At 32.8% G+C, this 18542-nt stretch overlaps 2 protein-coding genes across 2 annotated transcripts; both read left to right on the forward strand.

Annotated features, from left to right (window-relative positions):
- Window positions 1–8879: 8879 nt before the first annotated feature.
- LOC131627162 (MLP-like protein 31) lies at window positions 8880–11273 on the forward strand. The gene is made up of 2 exons (XM_058897996.1): window positions 8880–9125; window positions 10769–11273. The coding sequence occupies exons 1-2, from the start codon at window positions 8939–8941 to the stop codon at window positions 11050–11052; spliced, it is 471 nt and encodes a 156-aa protein (XP_058753979.1). The 5' UTR covers window positions 8880–8938; the 3' UTR covers window positions 11053–11273.
- Window positions 11274–12043: 770 nt separating this feature from the next.
- On the forward strand, window positions 12044–13150 carry LOC131627181 (uncharacterized). Its single transcript, XM_058898014.1, has 2 exons — window positions 12044–12588; window positions 12700–13150. The coding sequence occupies exons 1-2, from the start codon at window positions 12044–12046 to the stop codon at window positions 13148–13150; spliced, it is 996 nt and encodes a 331-aa protein (XP_058753997.1).
- The last annotated feature ends 5392 nt before the right edge of the window (window positions 13151–18542 follow it).

Below are 18542 nucleotides of genomic sequence, written 5' to 3' on the forward strand. Positions count from 1 at the left end.
TACATGTATGTTCTTAATGATGATGATGATGATATGATTGTATTTGAATGATGCTAATGTATATAAACATGCTTTGATGATGGTGATGATGATGATGATTTGAGTATAAGATGATGTTACTCATTTGTTGACAATGGTATAAGTATGTTGTATATATGTTTGCATTCATTCATAAACATTTGTTGAGAGTTGTATCCAGTTGATGTGTTGGATCAGTGAAGGGCATGATTCCCATTGTGTGGAATCTGTGCTGGCAGGACTGTATCTTGTTGATGTTGGATCTGTCGGTGGGTTATTCCCATTGATGATGTTTGGTATCACATGCATAATGTCAGTTCATTCAAATGCATGATTTCATAACATGATTGAATGTGTTTCAGTGTTATGAATTGATGATGTGTTGGTTGCGTGTTTTGTTGAATTGTCTGAATATAATATGATTGGGTGAATGATATAACTATGATGTGTTATTATTTATGATGCAATAATATTTGTTAATTGCGATGAGATTCACCTTTACATGTTGTTATTTCAAATTGAGGATAGCGGCTTTCGACTTGGTGAGGATTAGCTCATAAGTCAGTGTGTTAGTATAGCGTCAGGTGTCATGCTCTGATATTGTAACACTGGGGGAACGCTAGTTTAGAGTTTATGATGATATTCTATTTTTTTGTTATTAGATTAATTTTGTGAGATATTGCATAGATGATGTTATGCTTATCCGTTGATGAATGTTCCGCTGTGTAGAAACATGATTTTGTTAAATTGATGATTCGTTTCTAAGTGAAGCATGACAAATGACTTATGATAAATTGATTTATTTTAATTGTGGCACCCTTGTTTTCATGTTACTCTGAATTATTTATTTAATTGCCGCGGGGTTTAGAAGTGTGTTATAATGTGTGTTTTGCTGCTTGTGTTAAGAAACTGGTGGCCACTTGTTGTTATGTCATAATGTGGATTTGGTGGGGAGAGAAATAGTGGATTGAATTGGTTTCGAAAATTATAAAGCGGAATACATCAAGGAAAGTTTCATGAAGTGGTACAATTTCGGAAAGAAAGCTAAAGTTCGTAAGGGAAAAGAGGGGGTAGTGTGGTTGGCGGTGATGTGGTATTTATGGGCGGTAAGAAATGGTATCATTTTTAGGGGTGATACATGGAATATTTCCGATATTGTTTGGGGGTTGAAAGCTTTGGTTTGGCATTGGGTTTTTGTCGGGAAAATTAGGCAACTCAATTGTAATTTTTACGAATTTAGTAGGAATCATCTCCTTTATTTTTCGTAAGGCGCAATTGGCGTTTAATTTTCTCCCCGTGGGTTTCAACCCGATTTTTTTATAACAAGCTTTGAGAACTCGGGTTCTCTTATCAATATAATTCTTGCTTAAAAAAAATGACGAAGATTTGATTCAAAATAAAGTTTTAATATTATTTTTGGAAGAAACATATTTGTTAAAATTTTGGTTTTCTTTGGGAGATAAGTTATTTAATATATGTTATGGGAAATCAAATATTCGGTTATTATTGATGTTTGAGAATTATAAAATCTAAAGTGTGTTATTTTAAAGAATTTTGATTCTCAATATTTTATTTATGGCTTCGGAGAATATAGTTAAAATACATATTCATGTCAATTATTTGAGGGTGGTATATATTGAATTTAAATCTTATTTTAGGGATTTGAATGTTTATTTTGAATTTAAAAATTTTAATTATCAAATTATTTTATTTGATTTTTAATTTTTATTTTATCTTTCAATTTGATTCTCATAAAATATTCACCTAAATTTAGATTTTGAGCTATAAGACAAATACTAATTTCTTTAATATATATTTAGTTATTATATATTATTTATGAAAACTTTTCAAATCTTTTGAATGTCTCAAAATAATAAGGTAAAGTTAAAGATTTGATTCTTTAAATTTTTTATACTTAGTATTTTAAAATTGATTTTTTTATTCTAAAGTTATTTATTTAAATAATTATTTGGTGTATATGTCAATCTCCTATGATATTTTTATGGATATATAAATATTTTTTATTCATTTTATTTTAAATTATATATTTAACATGATTATGTTGGTTGAGTTTATTGTTATTAAGTTTTATACAATAGGGACGTATGATTATGTTGGTTGAGTTTATTGTTATTCAAAATTATATATTATACACGATTATTTTGGACTTAGGCCTTACATAAGGATGGAGAAACTAAAATTCTCTCACAATTTATTATATTTGAAGTGAGACTGAAGTTTAAATACTGGATACACTCCAAAGTTATATGGGTTTATGATCTTAAAGCTTTACAATTTAGAGATATTAGAGGTGGTATGTAAGATGAAGATTATTAAGTGATGACAATTTATGATCTCATTGGAGTGATGACTTTTAATGAAGATTATTAAGCAAAGAAGATATTAGAAGCATATTATGAAACTATTCAATCTTGCTAAAGTGATATAGTTTCGTCAATTAGGTGACTTTGTCGAAAGCTTAGCATATGGTATTCTCTATGTAAAGTTAAAATGTTTGGGTGGAGGTTGATACAAGACAAGCTTTCGTCGAGAAATCATTTGCAAACTCGCAGAATTATTTCTAACATAGAAGACTGTTGTTGCGTGTTCTGTGTTCCAGAGTTGGAAACTATAAACCATATCATGATTTCGTGTTCGATTGCGAGAGTTTTGTGGGAGAAAATTTACTTGTGGTTGCACCTTGATATTATAATGGATATAAATTATGGTGAACATATCTTGGAAAGGTTATAGAAACTTTGAAGCTGTTAGGGGTTAAGAGGAAGAGAGCTGTGGCATTATGGATATCAGTGTGCTGTGGATGTGGGGGATATATTGTTTAACATTAAAATGTTCACCTCGAAATGGTTAGCAATAAGTTCAAATAGAAAGGTGTACTGTAATTTTTATAAGTGGTGTCAAAATCAGGTGGATTGTATCCTTAGTACGCAACGTGGGCGGATTTAGTTCTGTAGACTCTTTGGTTCTTTGTATTTTGAGTTAGAGTACCCCTAGTATGATAGCAGGCCAAAGCGAATTAGTAAAAGACCCACACATTTAGATGACTATGTGCTTAATTAAATTAGTCTCAATATTAAGTTTAGTTATTTCTTTCCTTTGGGCCTAGCCTATTTAGCTGATCCAATTTTATTCGGGTTGTATTTAAGCCATCTTGGTTTTGAGGTTTGGGCAGAAAATCATTAGTCAAAATTTTATTTCCTTCTTATTTTGTGTTCATTCAATGGTAAACCCTAGATTTGGTAATATTTGCTAATCCCATGGCATCATTGGTGCTTTCATCTTGAATTCATGGCCCATCCTAAACCAAACCAACCCACCCCTAAAGAAATAGTTGAACAAGGTGTCCAAACCTCTCACATTCACATTGATAATGCCATTACCCAAATCCATTCAGATATGGATGAACGATTTGATATTGTGCACTCAGATCTAGAAAAAATGCAGCAGAACCTGAGACACATCAACACCAAAATAGAAAACGCCAAGCAGATCTCGGATTCCCGTTATGAGTCCATCATGACGACTCTCAACAAGTTGCTGCTAAAGCCGTCACAACCTGCTGCTACTGTTGCATCAGTAGCGAGTTCTTCAGGTACAATACTTAAACCTTATTCTATACCCATGCTTACATCACCCCTTTATATTGTTTTCTCACCCACCAGCACGCCCCTAAGGAATTCTGCTACAATGTTATACACTGCTGGTATTCCTCACGCCATAGCATTTACCCAGCCACGAACAACCCACATTTCATCCCCTTACTCACCATATCCTTTTATCCTAACCACTTTTCCTCAACAACCAACTTAGACAGCCCCCTTTCCCCACCAGAATCCATATAACAAAATCCTGAATATCCCTCCTTTACCCGCTTTCTGTACACCGAAATTGGAACTCGCTATGTTTGATGGTTAAAATCCCTTGGAGTAGTTATTCCAAGCTGATCAGTTCTTTGGTTTTTACAACTTACGTCCTGAGAATAGGTTGTCCATGATGTCTTTATGAAAGGTGAGGCATAAGGCTGGTTTAAGTGGATGCATCATAATTAATTACTAATAGATTGATTCGCTTTTTCTAAAGCCCTCGAATTAAGGTTTGGACCTTCGACTTTTGCTAATCACCAAGACGAATTATTTAAACTCAAACAAACAAGTTCTATTGTGAAATATCAAGCGGCTTTTGAAAAATTGGATAATCAAGTGGTTGGATTATCGCATGAAGCTATATTGAATTGTTTTATTTTTGGTTTGATCCCTGAAACTCAAAAGGAAATTGCTATTCATAAACCTACCTCTATTTCCTAAGCCATTGGGCAGTCTAAGCTCATTGAATCCAAATTAAGAAAATCTAAACCTAAGTACCAAAAACCCTTTTCTAGCCAATACTCAAAGCCCAACCCACCACCCTAACCTAATACTCCTACCACTGCACTCCCCAAACCAATTACACAACCACAACCCTCTAAATTCCCAATTAGACGCCTCTCTAATGCCCAAATTCAAAAGCGTCATGCTCAAGGATTTTGCTTCAATTGCAACGAAAAATTCATCACGGGCCATAAATGCTCTTCCAGGAAATTCTTGTTGTTATTGGTTGATGGCGAAGAATCTTACATACAAGACAACTCCATTTCGACCGAGGAGCCTATTTTTCAATTCGAACTCGAGGAGACCTACTTTCAACTTTCCCCACAAGCTGCGTGTGGTAAGCTATCCCCTAAAACCCTCATATTTCGTGGATTCATTCTTGGTTTGCAGGTTACTATTTTGATTGATACAGGCAGCACCCACAACATTCTGCAGCCCCGTATTGCACACCATCTCAAACTCCCAACTATACATATCTCAAACTTTTCCGTCATGGTTGGAAATGGTTCTAAATTAGTATGCTTAGGCCTTTGTCCACAAGTTCCAATCACCCTTCAAAATAATTTATTTATAATCCCATTCCACTTACTTCCTATCGAGGGAGCGATGTTGTTCTTGGAATGGAGTGGCTACGAACTCTCGGACCCCTCATGGCTGATTTTCCATTCCTAAATTCTCATTCACCTACCACAACAATGACATCACTATTACTAGTGATCCTAAAGCCCTCCCTTCAGCTTCTTCCTTCCACCAAATCTGCCAACTTATCCACACTGATTCCATCACCTCTTTTCATTTATTAATATACCAGCCTACCTTAGCACAAGAAAACAACCATCCCAAACAAACTCCAAATCCAATTGAATCCTTACCTACCTCCCTACCACACCAGATTTCCACCATCATTAAATCCTTTCCTGCAGTTTTTCAAAAACCACAAGGGCTACGACCACCCCGAACCTATGACCACCATATTCCCATTTTACCAAATACTGCACCAGTTAACGTTAAACCCTACAGATATCCCCATTCCCAAAATGATGCCATGATAACACTCATCCAATATATGCTTACGGAGGGTATCATTAAACCGAACCAGAGCCCTTATTCCTCACCAGTTCTCCTAGTTCGCAAAAAAGATGGCACTTGGAGATTCTGCGTCGATTACCGGGCACTAAATACTGTTAGAATTAGAGACTGTTTCCCTATACCTACCATAGATGAAATCTTTGATGAATTGGGATCAACAACTATTTTTTCTAAGATAGATATTCGATCTGGTTATCACCAAATCAGAGTTACGCCGGAGGATACATACAAAACTGCCTTCAAAACTTTTGATGGACACTATGAGTTTTTGGTGAAGCCTTTTGTGCTAACTAACGCTCTTAGTTCTTTTCAATAAGAAATTAATGATTTACTATGACCTTTTCTATGACGGTTTGTTTTAGTTTTTTTTTACGACATTTTAATTTACAGTTCATGCATTACAAAACATGCCCATCACTTAACTTTGATTTTAGAGTTACTTTTATCTCACCAATTTTATGCCAAATAGTCCAAATGTGTTTTTGGTGTTCCTAGTGTTGATTATTTAGGTCATATTTTTCAAGCATTGGTGTAACCCCCGATCCTACCAAAATTCAAGCAATTATGGATATGCCTAGGCCACAATCACTCTCGACACTCAGGGGTTTTCTAGGCCTCACTTGTTTTTATAGACACTTTGTGCGTCATTATGCCTCTCTCGCCGCTTCTCTCACCGATTTACTGCATTCTACTAAATTTACATGGAGTCCATCTGTCGAAGCAGCTCTTACAAGTTTAAAACAAAAAATGACAGCAACACCTATCTTGTGCCTTCCCGATTTCTCCAAGACCGATGCTTCAGCTATCACAGTAGGCGCAATTCTGTCCCAACAAGGGCATCCTTTGGCTTTCTTCAGCAAAAAGTTGTGCACCAGGATGCAAGCTTCCTCCATGTACGTGCGGGGATGTATGCAATCACTGAATTAGTAAATAAATGGCATCAGTATTTGATAGGAAGACATTTCCACATCTATACAGACCAGAAAAGCTTAAAGAATTTGCTAGTTCCAACAATCCAAATACAAGAGCAACAGAAATAGACTGCGAATTTATAGGGATTTCAATTCGATATTTTTTACAAACCTGGAAAACAGAATCAGGTGGCTGATGCTCTGAGCCGTATCCAACAAGAAGAAGAAGATATCATGTTTTCCATTTCCTCTCCAGTTCCCCTTCTAATTTCTCAATTGACAGATTTCTATAAAAACACAAAGGAAAGACAAGACCTCATCACCAATGTCAACTTAAAGTCAGATATGCAGAGTCTATTTCAATTTAAAAATGAAATTAGGTATTACAAGGAAAATTTTCTTCTTACTTTTTGTCAAAGAACTCTGTCACGCCATTATTCATGAATTTCATTCCACCCCTGTTGCGGGTCACTCAGGACTCTAACCAACATTAGCTCGCCTTTCTGCTTCCTTCATGTGGCCAGGGCTCTACAAGGAAGTTGAGCTCTTTGTCAAAAAATGCCAAACCTGTCAACACAATAAATATATGCCAAAAAAACAAGGGTTATTACAACCGTTGGAAACTCCTACATAGGCTTGGGATGAACTTTTGATGGATTTTATCACTCACTTACCCTCCTTTTTTGGGCATACGATGATCTGGGTTATTTGCGATAGGCTGACTAAATACGTGCACCTCCTTAAAGGACTATGATCTTTTGTACCGAAGGGACTATGATGATTTATTCGTAAGCGTCTTTTGCTAAGATACCTCTACGTTCGAGGGACATGACCATTTGTAAGGCAACAAAGAGAGGGTTACCCTAAAGGTGCAAGTGTGAAGAGTGCTTGTTTTCAGTTATTTAAGCTTGGATTAGGGTTTTCTAGCATACGTTTTAGTCTTGCCATACAAACCCTAGTTACTAACAGTTAATCTTTACAGGAATTTAAAGTGCGAAAAAAGTAAAATTCATACGCTATTACAACCTGTGAGCAGTTACATAATTATAAAAATGCGGAATTTGAATCTACGCTTTTACAATTGGTGAACAATTACAATTAAAAATAGCAAGAAAATAAATAACCAGGAAAAAGAAAGTTAGTGTTTGAAAAATAAATTACAATTGGTGAACTATTTGTTTCTATTTTCTATTTTAGTTTTTATTTTTGAGATTTATTTCGTCTTTCACTTTTTTTGTTACAAGCTATAGAAATATTTGAGACAATTTGTTAGAAATGGTGCTGATGAAATTCTAGTGCAAGTACTATAGTTTTTAAAGAGAGAGAGGAAGAGAGGGAGATGCAGAGGGAAGGGAGGGAGAGAGAGGAGGGAGAGGGGGAAGGGAGGGAGAGTGAGAGGGAGAAAGAGAGAGAAAATGAGGGGGGAGGGAGAATGAGAGAGAAGAATGGAGAGGGAGAGGGAGGGGGAGGGTGAGGGAGAGAGGGGAGAGAGAGGGAGGGGGAGGGTGAGGGAGAGAGGGGAGAGAGAGGGAGGGGGAGGAAGACTTTATTTAACATTTAATCCTTTAAAATTGTTAAATGGGTCTCAAGAACACTTTTTTTAAATGTTGAAGTGAATATTTTAGCATCTTAATTTGTTTTTAAATAATTGTATTCAAATAATATTCTTTTTAAGGGGACATATGTGAAAAACATCATAAAAGAGATACACTCTCAATAGAGTTTTATTAGTTTGATATCATAGAATAATAAAATTACTATATAGAAAATTCACTAAAATACTTTTAAAACATACATTTTTTATTTTGATTTTAATTTTGTTAATTGCGTCTATAAAATATTATTCTTAAGACCAAATACAATAAAAACTTCATATAAAGAACACACATTTATTTTTTTCTGCTGTGCGTGATAAAAAAATTGACAAACGGGCATGAAAGTGCTTGTTTGAACGATAATATGTATAAATTTGCTTCCACTATTTAAAATATTTTGCTTCGTTCACTGCTTCAAATATGCTTTCAAAGTGACTTTTAACTTCTTGATTGATTTCATCAACACACCATCTAGAGAGAAATACTTGCATGGATACGAACTTAAACTCATATTTTTTAGGCACAACCAATAAAAAGAGAGAGAATATAAATTTATTTAAATTTTAATTTGATTTTTAATTGGCATCATGGGGGTGGTTGAGATAAAAGAGGAGAGAAATAATTTTATTTTTATTTTTTAATTAATAAAAAAATGTGATTGGTTGTGTATAAGTACAGGTGTTATGGTTGTTCTCATCTAGAACCCTCCATTTTTCTACGACAATAATTCTTAATAAAGAAATCAATAAATACTGGCATCCCATGTGTCGGGGAAAACAGATCAAGTAGTGGGTCGCATATAATTTAATTTGTGGGGTCAATTTATATTTGTATATTGTAATCAAATTTCTATTTAAGGCATGGCCTTGCATACATTTTTTTCATATCATAGCATCTCTTCTTTTTCTCTTATTGTATATTTAGTTTCTTGTCAAAAATGGTGCTAGCTGGCAAGCTTATTACCGAGCTTGGGATCAAAACACCAGCTGATAAGTTCTTCAAACTCTTTGCTTCAGAACTTCATGAAGTGCAAAACATTTGTGAAAGAGTTCATCATACCAAGCTGCATGAAGGTGAAGACTGGCATCATTCTGATACGGTTAAACACTGGACTTATGTCATAGGTAATTATTTATATTTCTTGATAACCAAATAATCATCTTGTTTTATTTGAAGTATTATTATACTTCTATACAGAAAGTTTAATAGAGATTACCCTATCAACTAGTATATTAAAATTTGTCTATCCAAATGAGAAATTATTGTACTTGGAGGTTTTCTATTAATAAGCAATTTGTGCAAACAGAATTCCAACCTGAGACCTTGAAAACAACACACCCTCGAAACTAGACAACATTTGCCTTGGAGGTTAAATAGATTAAGAAGCTGACATATATATAGACAGATAGAGACTGTTGTATACATTACCTACGCCCTCTCACATGAAGACCAATGATAGAGACCTAATAATTTAAAATTTATTTTAAAGCATATAATAAGGATTTCCAGCGTTTTAATAAGATCGATGTGATATGGACATGTAAAAAAAGTTTTTTTATTATAATTTAATAAAAAAAATTAAGATCTACATCAAATGAAATAAGATAGAGATGAAGTGATACTAACCATATAAAACTAATTTACATTTGAATAAATTATTCAAATGTGTTTAATTTTACAATAATGATATTTTTCAAGTTGGACTCTACGGACTGAAAAAATATTTTAGGAATATTGCATCTATATCCTTATAATATATATATATATATATATATATATATATATATATATATATATATTTGGTGAAGCTAGTTTCTTTTATATTTCTAAAAAGACTTATTAAATACTATTGGTATGGCAGGATAATTTTTATAGTTTTTCAAAATTTTGTTCCTTGTAGAATGTGTAACACTAATGTGTCTCCAACTTAACAAATCCCTGAACAGATGACCTCAAAAACCAAAGTTGGATGGCAAGATCCCAACTTTTTCTTTTAAATTTTTCGTTTTCTAAAAAATAAATATTTCAATATTTAAAAAAAAAAAACTCAAGAAAAGTTTTAAATGCATTTTTTATTTTTCCCATCAAATAATTTGTTGGTCCAAAAGAAATTTTAAAAAATAGTTGAATCTTAAATCCTTTTATTTAAGTTCATAAAAATCGTAACATAATAGAATTGAAGGAAGAACTATTACAAGGTCACCAACTTAAAATTTTTTTAATTACACTCATACAAGGAAAAAAAAACAAAAATATGTAATTTATATGTTGTTGAATTAATTTAACAATATGAATTTTATGAGTGTGTACGCCTTAATGATTTTTTATTTGGAATTTTTATTATGATTCATAGTGTTAATTTATTATTTAATAATATTTATTTTTTAATATTGTTTTATTAAGTTAGTTAAATCTATTTACTTTTATACTTTTATAAGTTTATATGTTTCAACCATAATTAATTAAGGACTATTCTTATTTTATAATATTAATTTTTAATATATTATAAAATTGTATAAAATTAAATTAGATTGAATCAAATTTTTTTGTAATCCATCAATCAAAATTGAACTGAACTAAAAATAAATTTATTTTTAGGTTAAATGAATTTTTATCTCAAAAAGAGGTGGTAAGTGGCACCACAACCACTTATCTTTCTTTTTAAGTATTTTTGGAGTTACAAAATAAAAATATATTAATGTCCATAAATGGAAAGTTGGCATCTTTGACAACTCTATTGTATTAATTGTGTCTGACATGAAAACAGATGGGGAGGTACACACATGTAATGAAAGCATTGAAGAAGTTGATGAAGAGAACAAAAAAATCACTTACAAGCTGTTTGGTGGAGATATTGACAACTTTAGTGTTTTTAAGCTGATTCTTGAAGTAATTAATAAGGCTGATGGCACTGCTGCTGTTAGATGGACTATTGATTATGTGAAAAACAATGAAGATGTTGATACTCCAAATGGCTGGATGGATTACCTTAGCAAAAGCACTAGAGACATTGATGGTCATCTCATTAAGGGAGAAAAGGTTGCTCTATAAGTCATAAAGACTAATATATAAAGAGTAGTGGTTTGGTGGATATTCTTAAATATTGCCTCTTTGTAATTAGTGTGATGTTTGTAATGCCATGCATGTATCATATATAATCATGCATCATGTTTGCTTCTCTTATGTTTCCTTTGTATGGAATAAATGTATGATGTCTTGATGATGTGTTTATATCTTTTGTGATGCAAATTAAAGTAATATTTGTGTTTTTACACACTACTATAAAATATATACTTATTAACAATATTTTTACTACGTTATATATCCGAAGTAATATATATATATATATATATATATATATATATATATATATATATATATATATATATATATATATATATATATATATATATATATATATATATATATATATATATATATATATATATATATATTATACGTCTTTTGTCACGATTCAAATTTACAGTTGTGATGATATAAATGACTAACACAGATAAAAAGATTTTCCTATCAAAACTATGAACTAGAGTTTTAAAAAAAGAACACTAAAAACTATCTAAAGAATTAAAATAAAAGATAATATTTTTCATTTGATTGTTGATTTTCCATCTCTTAGTGAGAGTACATACATAGATGATAGAACTACTAATAGATAGTAGAACAAAGGAGTCAAAGGAATTTATTTTTCTTGGGATTCTAGTTGGATCTAATCCTAGAAGGGTTCATACTTGGAGACCTTTGATGGACAGGATTAGGAAGAGGTTGTCTACTTGGAAGAGTCGTTGGTTAAGTTTCAGAGGGAGGATTACGCTTAAAAACCGGTATTGAGTAGTTTGGCCATTTTTACTCTACCATTTTACAAAGCACCGTTGAAGGTGATTAGGGAGATCAATAAAATTCAAAGTAACTTCTTGTGTGGGGATCGAAGGAGAAGCGGAAAACTCATTGGGTCAATTGGAACGAGGTGTGTTTATCGGTTGACAAGGGAGTTCTTGGTTTTAGGAGGATGGAAGATTTTAATATGGCCCTCTTGTATAAGTGGAGGTGGAGAATTCTTCAAGACTCCAACTATTTATGGTATAGTATATTGAAGGCCCGATACAGAGATGTTAATCTTTGCGCCGCAAATGGAAGAGGTAACTTGAAGTTTCTTAAGACTAAATTGATTTGGTGGTCGGATTTATCTTCTTTGGGGTCCAAGCTTCCGGAGGAGGTTTTTGCATGGAATTGTAAATTCCGAGTAGGCGATGGATATTCTACATCTTTTTGGCATTCGAGATGGTTGGAAGAGGGGATTCTTATGGAAATTTTTCCGAATTTGTTTCACTCTTCTTTTTTGCAGGATGTATCAATTGCTAGCATGGGAGGATGGAGGAATAGCCAATGGCTTTGGCTTGATTTCGGGATCCAGCTCGCGGCTGCCTTGGCCGCTGCAAATGATATCCAGCGGCTTGGCGTGCTGCTGCCAGGGACTGTTTCAACAGCCGATACAGACCAGGTTAAATGGAGGCCGACGGAAGATGGACTCTTTTCGGTTTTGTCTGATTATACCGCTCTGAGTAAAAGGTTTATTCCTTACGGTCCGGTCAACCGATTCGATCAAGCTTACACATAAATTTTGAAAGTGGAAGCCCCTTTAAAGGTAAAAGCTTTTGATTGGAGATGCTTTATAAATAGGATTCCTACAAAAGACTTGTTGGCAACTAGAGGTATTCTTCCCCTTTCTACCAATCTCTTTTGTGTTTTTTGTAATGAGATAGCTGAATCCTCTAGTCATTCTCTTTTGTCTTGCCGTAATGCGGTGGTGGTTTGGAAACAAATGTCCGAATGGTTAGGATTAGATTTCTCAATGGCGGTTGATTTTAAAGGTTCTTTTTCTTCTTGGAGATCTTTATGCCTTCGTAAGAAAAGCAAGAAGGGTAAGGCGGGGTGTGCGTGGTTAGCTATTGTTTGGAGTCTTTGGCTTTGTAGGAACGGTATCATATTTAACAATACGGAATGGAATGAAACGGATGTTATAGGGGGTTGTAAAGCTTTATTATGGAGATGGTCTTTCATAGGGAAAATTACTCAATTCAACTGTAACTTTTACGAGTTTAGCAAAAATCCTTTGCTATACTTGAATTAGGTTTATTTGGTGTGTAATTTTCTTTGCTTTTAGGGGCTTTAGCCTCTCTTGTGTAATCCGGATTTGTTTCTTTATATCAATGCATCTTTCTTATTAAAAAAATGGAAACATTATCATTGAAAAAAGTAAGGGTATATCCACCAAGTGATCCAATGAACTCTTTAACACTATAATGGATGTTCATATCCAAGATAATTAGCATAGCTACACCAAAATACTTCTCACCTATAATTGAGAACCAAAAGACCTTGTATGCTCCCACACTAGTATGTGGTGAACCACATAACACCCAATGCACCATGTTCCAACTTCTTGTTTGAATTGAGCATGTGACACTATAAGAACTTTCACTATAATTTGAATGATCAGTATCTTGCACCCTAAAATAAAGGCTAGTAGATTCAAACCTATAACCAATACACCATATTTCTAGACATATCCAATAAATGAATTCATATAACGGATGGATCCAATTCTCATGATAGTTAAAGAGGTGCTGCCCTTTTATACCAATTATATTGATCTCAATGGTTTTCTTAAGCAACATGTAGCAAGCATAAAAACTAGTGTAATTGAATCGGTTGATATCCGTAACAGATTTATCACATTAAAGAACTTGAAATCCTTATATTTATTAATTATAAGGAATCCCAACAGCATGACATTCTAAATAACCAATTTTCCATTACTCTGAACCCTTTCCAAGGAAAGATCAGGTACCCAAAGAGCATAATAAAAACCAGGAGAACAATTCTTTTCTTTCCATGATTTTTTATTAAATATAGTAAGTAAAACATGTCAGCATGCCATGGTTCCAAATACACAGCAAATGCACCTTTCCTCTTGTCTGACCTGTCATCAAAATGGTGTATAGTATCATTATACACCCACTACATTGGAACAATGCCATTGGATGTCTCGTCTATCCCAAAAATGTAACTTCCTCTAGCACAAATGTTGTGAATAGAGATACCAATTCCTCCAGTTGATTTACTCATGACAAAAGACTACTTCAAAGTATCATATATACCTTCTATACTATCATATTTCATGCACACAATAAAGCCACTACTCAATTGAGCCTTAGGTGTACCAGCATTTGGCTTATGTTGAAGGGAACATTTTTCGAACTTCAGAGAAACCATAAATCATGTTAACACCATGGGAAGGGCTTGACTTGATCATCAGGCACATCTTCCTTAAAAGGCGGAATTTCACTACTAATTAGTCTATGTACTTCTGCTTTCCATGCATAACATTGTTCGATACCATGTCCAGGTGCCTCTTGATGGAAAGCACAGTGAGTATCAACTTTGTACCAAAATTGGAGCTTTTCAGGGACCTTCAGTGGAGATCAGGTCTGAACCAAATTTTTCTGTATTAGGAAAGGAAGCAACTCTACATATGTCATTGGATCGAAACTTATTTTGCTCTGTTTATGAATTTGTTGACTAGGAGTTACTAGGACTACATTCACCATCGAAATAACATGATATTGTTGATGACACTTGTGTTGTGGCTAAAAATGTACCTCTTAGTCTTTCTTCTTTCAAGTTCCATAGTAACAATACCTATGATGTTCACAAAAGGTTTCTTTTAAATCCTTGAAAAATATTATTTTGGTTTTCAAATATTTTTATGCATGAATGCATGAATGGATGCAATGCAAACATAGTAAAATCATGGGGTTCATAGGTTCAACATCACGAGCATGGAGCCATAGGTCTACCCATCCCTAAGGTGTGTACTATGGTGATTTTGTACCTGAAGAACAAGGTTCTAAAGAGTTCTCAGAATCATGTAATTCAACTTGGGTATTATAAATGTTGCAATTTACTTGCTTGTTTGATAATATTCCAAGAGAACCTCATCTGAATGAAGTATCGTTTAACAACTATTTTGGAATTGAATTCAAATATAGTTTCCACACTACATCCTAATGGCCAAGAGGGGTAAAAGTGTTTCTAGGTCCCCAACTTCTCTAGCTCTCAGGTTGGCAGAAATGAGATTGAAATGAAAGCACCAATTGATAGGAAGATTTTCCTATTGAAACTATGAACTAGGGTTTCAAAGAAAGAACACTAAAACTTATCTAAAGAATTAAAATAAAAGATAACATTTTTCAATTGATTTTTGATTTTCCATGTTTCAGTGAGTACATATATAGAACTACTATTGGATAGTAGAATAAAGGTCCAATGACTAAAAAGTCAAACTAAACAACAAAAGCTCAACTAAGATAAATTCTACTTCTAACTTTAATAATTTCATGATCCTATCAAGCACACTTCAAATTCTAGCACCAACAATTTTATGTTTTTTCGTTACAAAAAAGATTGTGTTGTCTTAATTTTATTTTTTATTAAAAATTAAACTATTTTTCAGCACGGTCCAAATTAACAAGCATGGTTAAATATCACCGTTTCTTTTATCAACCGTGATGAAGAGCGACATATGGATAATAAGTTATAGAAAACTGGAAAAAAAACATTGGTTAGTGTAATTTATTCTTCAAATAACTTAATTTTTCATATTATTTTTTTAAATCAAATTAAAAAATTATGTGTTTAATGAGCGTGTGACGGTGAAAAATTGAGACTGAAGCCATTGGATTGACCCATCTCGTATTTTAGTGAAAGTCTCCAGCGCGCTTTATTGTTTCCAAAGGAAATGGGAAAAAAAGAGAAATAAAACCTAAAGAAGTTTTTAAAATAAGAACCAATAAAACAAACAAAGATCTTAGGTTCGGGGGTTGGTTATGCAAGGGAAAAGTATTAGCACCCCTCACAAACCTCTATGAAAATATGTATTATTGTTGTTGTTGTTATAAAATGTTTATGTGTTTTTTAAATAGAGTGGGATGGTGAGAAAATAAGATTTTAAAAGTGTGCTCGACAAGATATCGCATCTTGTGCCTACATACCCCTTAAGTGCAATAGGGAAGTCAGAACATTTGTAGTTCTCCTTAAAAAGAAAATAAAGAGCCAAGTGGCAAAGTCTCTTTGGGTGTTGAGCTTTACCAATACTCAACGGGTTTTTAAAATGTTAAGCTTTAACAATACTTAACAAGTTTTGAAAGGTGCCAAGCTTTAACAATACAAGGCAAGGGTGATTTAAAATATTGATGATTGAGCTTTAACAATATAAAACCAAGGTTGATTTCAAAGAGGTTGAACTTTGACAATACAAAACCATTTTTAAAGCAAGGAGAAAGTTCTAAACTTTAACAATACTAAGCACAAAGTAAAAGATTTGGAAAAGAGAGTCAGTACCTTGAAAATTTTAGTCAATGTCATTTTCGTTCTTTTGGATTGTTAGCATCAATGAGGAATTTTAACATGTCAAGTAAGCATATATGGATAAGCATCTCAAGTGGTGTGTGAGACATGTTATGTGTATCATGGATACAATCAAAGTGAGTATAAACTAAGATATCAATGTAAATAAACTCAAGGATAAAAGATTATGAATAAAAGGGATGACATACCTTAAGATCATATCATATATGTATGTGTATGATGTATATTTCATGCATGTGGGGTTAGTTCACAAATGTATATATAAAAAGATAATAATATAACCAAAGTATAAATAATAAAATATGTGAATAAACAAGAATATGTACTAGTGGGATAAACAAAGAGAGATCATGGAAATCAAGTTAATATCAATATTTTATTGCATTGGGATCAAAAGATCAAAGGGATCATGGATTAGGGTTTTTTTATCATGTACACTAACCTAAACCTAATCATTTTCTAAAGTTTAATGAACCCTAAGTGAACAACTAAAGGATCATGGTATAAACTTCAAAGGAAGCTAGGGTTAGTCCTAAAACAATCACACAAGTTTAATCAAAAGAATTGGTGAAGAAATCATTGAAAAAAAATTTACTTATAAGGCCTTTTAAAAGGCATAAAAACATATTTTTTTTGTTTTAATTGAAAAAGGATTAAATAAATAATATTTTTGGATTTTTAAAATATATTCATAAAATATGTCACATAAATGAAGAGTGTACAAAAAATAAATTGAAAATAAATTAATTTTCTATATCAACCAAATTATCAAAGTTTATAAAATAAAGTAATAAAACAAGTGTTTTAAAAAAATAGGTTTTTCCTCCAAGAGGACTTGAACCCACGCCCTCAGAGTTAATGGTTAAAAGCTTAACCATTGGCCCACACGCTATGCTTTATATAAAGGGTGCGTTTAGTTAAACATATTTGAAAACAAGTGAATGATCAATTTTTTTAAAAAATAAAACAAAAGATCTGGGGCAAGGAGGATTCGAACCCAAATCTCATGCTCACACAAAACCAACGCCTCTTGCCACTAGGGCACAATGCCAATTAAAAAAAATATGCAAACAATGAAAAATATATTAAAACAAAATTTGAAATTAAAAAATCAACTTCATCTTTAACCTTTTGTTACTGTTACTGTTACAATATTTTTCTCAAAAATGCAACTCTCTTATTTTTGCACCAAATTAAACATGTGAATATAGCATTTTGCTAAGAATTTCGCAAGGATTTCAAATATGATCTTAGCTTTCATTTATCTCCACTATAACTCACGAATTTTATTCAAAACCAAAAAAACCTAATCTTTTCAAAGTTAATTTAAATTACACACAAGTCAAACCAGTACCTATTTTCATATGGCTTTTATTCATGGCAATAAAACAAGCAAAATAGTATCAAGAAATATTCAAAATGGAACCTTGATGGTAGAGTTCGAAATACAAAAATTTACCAAAACGGAACGTGTGTGTTTCACCTCCAAACACACTTCCAAAAATGAAATAAGGATGTATTGAGATTGCCTAAACCTTTAGGAAGCTAATGGTATGCTTACTTTGTGTTGAAAATTTTTGAATCTCACTAACCATCTCGACTTGCAAATGGCAAAAGTAAAAATGGAGGATGTTGATGGAGATGTTACATAAGTGTAATGAGTGTTCAAACAACTTTTATTTGATCTATATAAGATGTTTGAAGCGAAAATAAGAGATTGCTCGAGAAAAATGAGAGATGGATGTTGTTTATGGTTGAGAAAACTAGCTACAATGGTGGTTTAGTTCAAATTTAGCTGTTTTCTTAAATTCTCAAAGGAACTTGATGGAAATTGGCCTCAAAGATGCTTACTTTTCAGAAACAAATTTGCCTATTCATGAAATTTTTTAAGTGTTGAAAAAGTCAATAACTTTGTAGCTCCATAACTTAAAAACCTTTAATCTTTGGAAAAATCTTCACAATGACAAAGTTGTAGATCTTGATTTCCTCTTCAAATGAGGCTTTGGAGCACAAAATTTGGCCTAATATTGAAGAAGTTATGACCATTCAAAGTTTGGCATAAAACGTGTATTTCTTGAAAAAGTCAAAACCCT

Source organism: Vicia villosa, unplaced genomic scaffold (genome assembly GCF_029867415.1).
Source record: "Vicia villosa cultivar HV-30 ecotype Madison, WI unplaced genomic scaffold, Vvil1.0 ctg.000351F_1_1, whole genome shotgun sequence".
Taxonomy (NCBI): Eukaryota; Viridiplantae; Streptophyta; class Magnoliopsida; order Fabales; family Fabaceae; genus Vicia; species Vicia villosa.

Coding starts and splice junctions, on each gene's coding strand:
- LOC131627162 (XM_058897996.1), top strand. CDS start 8,939: ATGGTGCTAGCTGGCAAGCTTATTACCGAGCTTGGGATCAAAACACCA. Junction 9,126..10,768: donor ACACTGGACTTATGTCATAG/GTAATTATTTAT, acceptor ACATGAAAACAG/ATGGGGAGGTACACACATGT.
- LOC131627181 (XM_058898014.1), top strand. CDS start 12,044: ATGGCCCTCTTGTATAAGTGGAGGTGGAGAATTCTTCAAGACTCCAAC. Junction 12,589..12,699: donor TATACCGCTCTGAGTAAAAG/GTTTATTCCTTA, acceptor CTTTATAAATAG/GATTCCTACAAAAGACTTGT.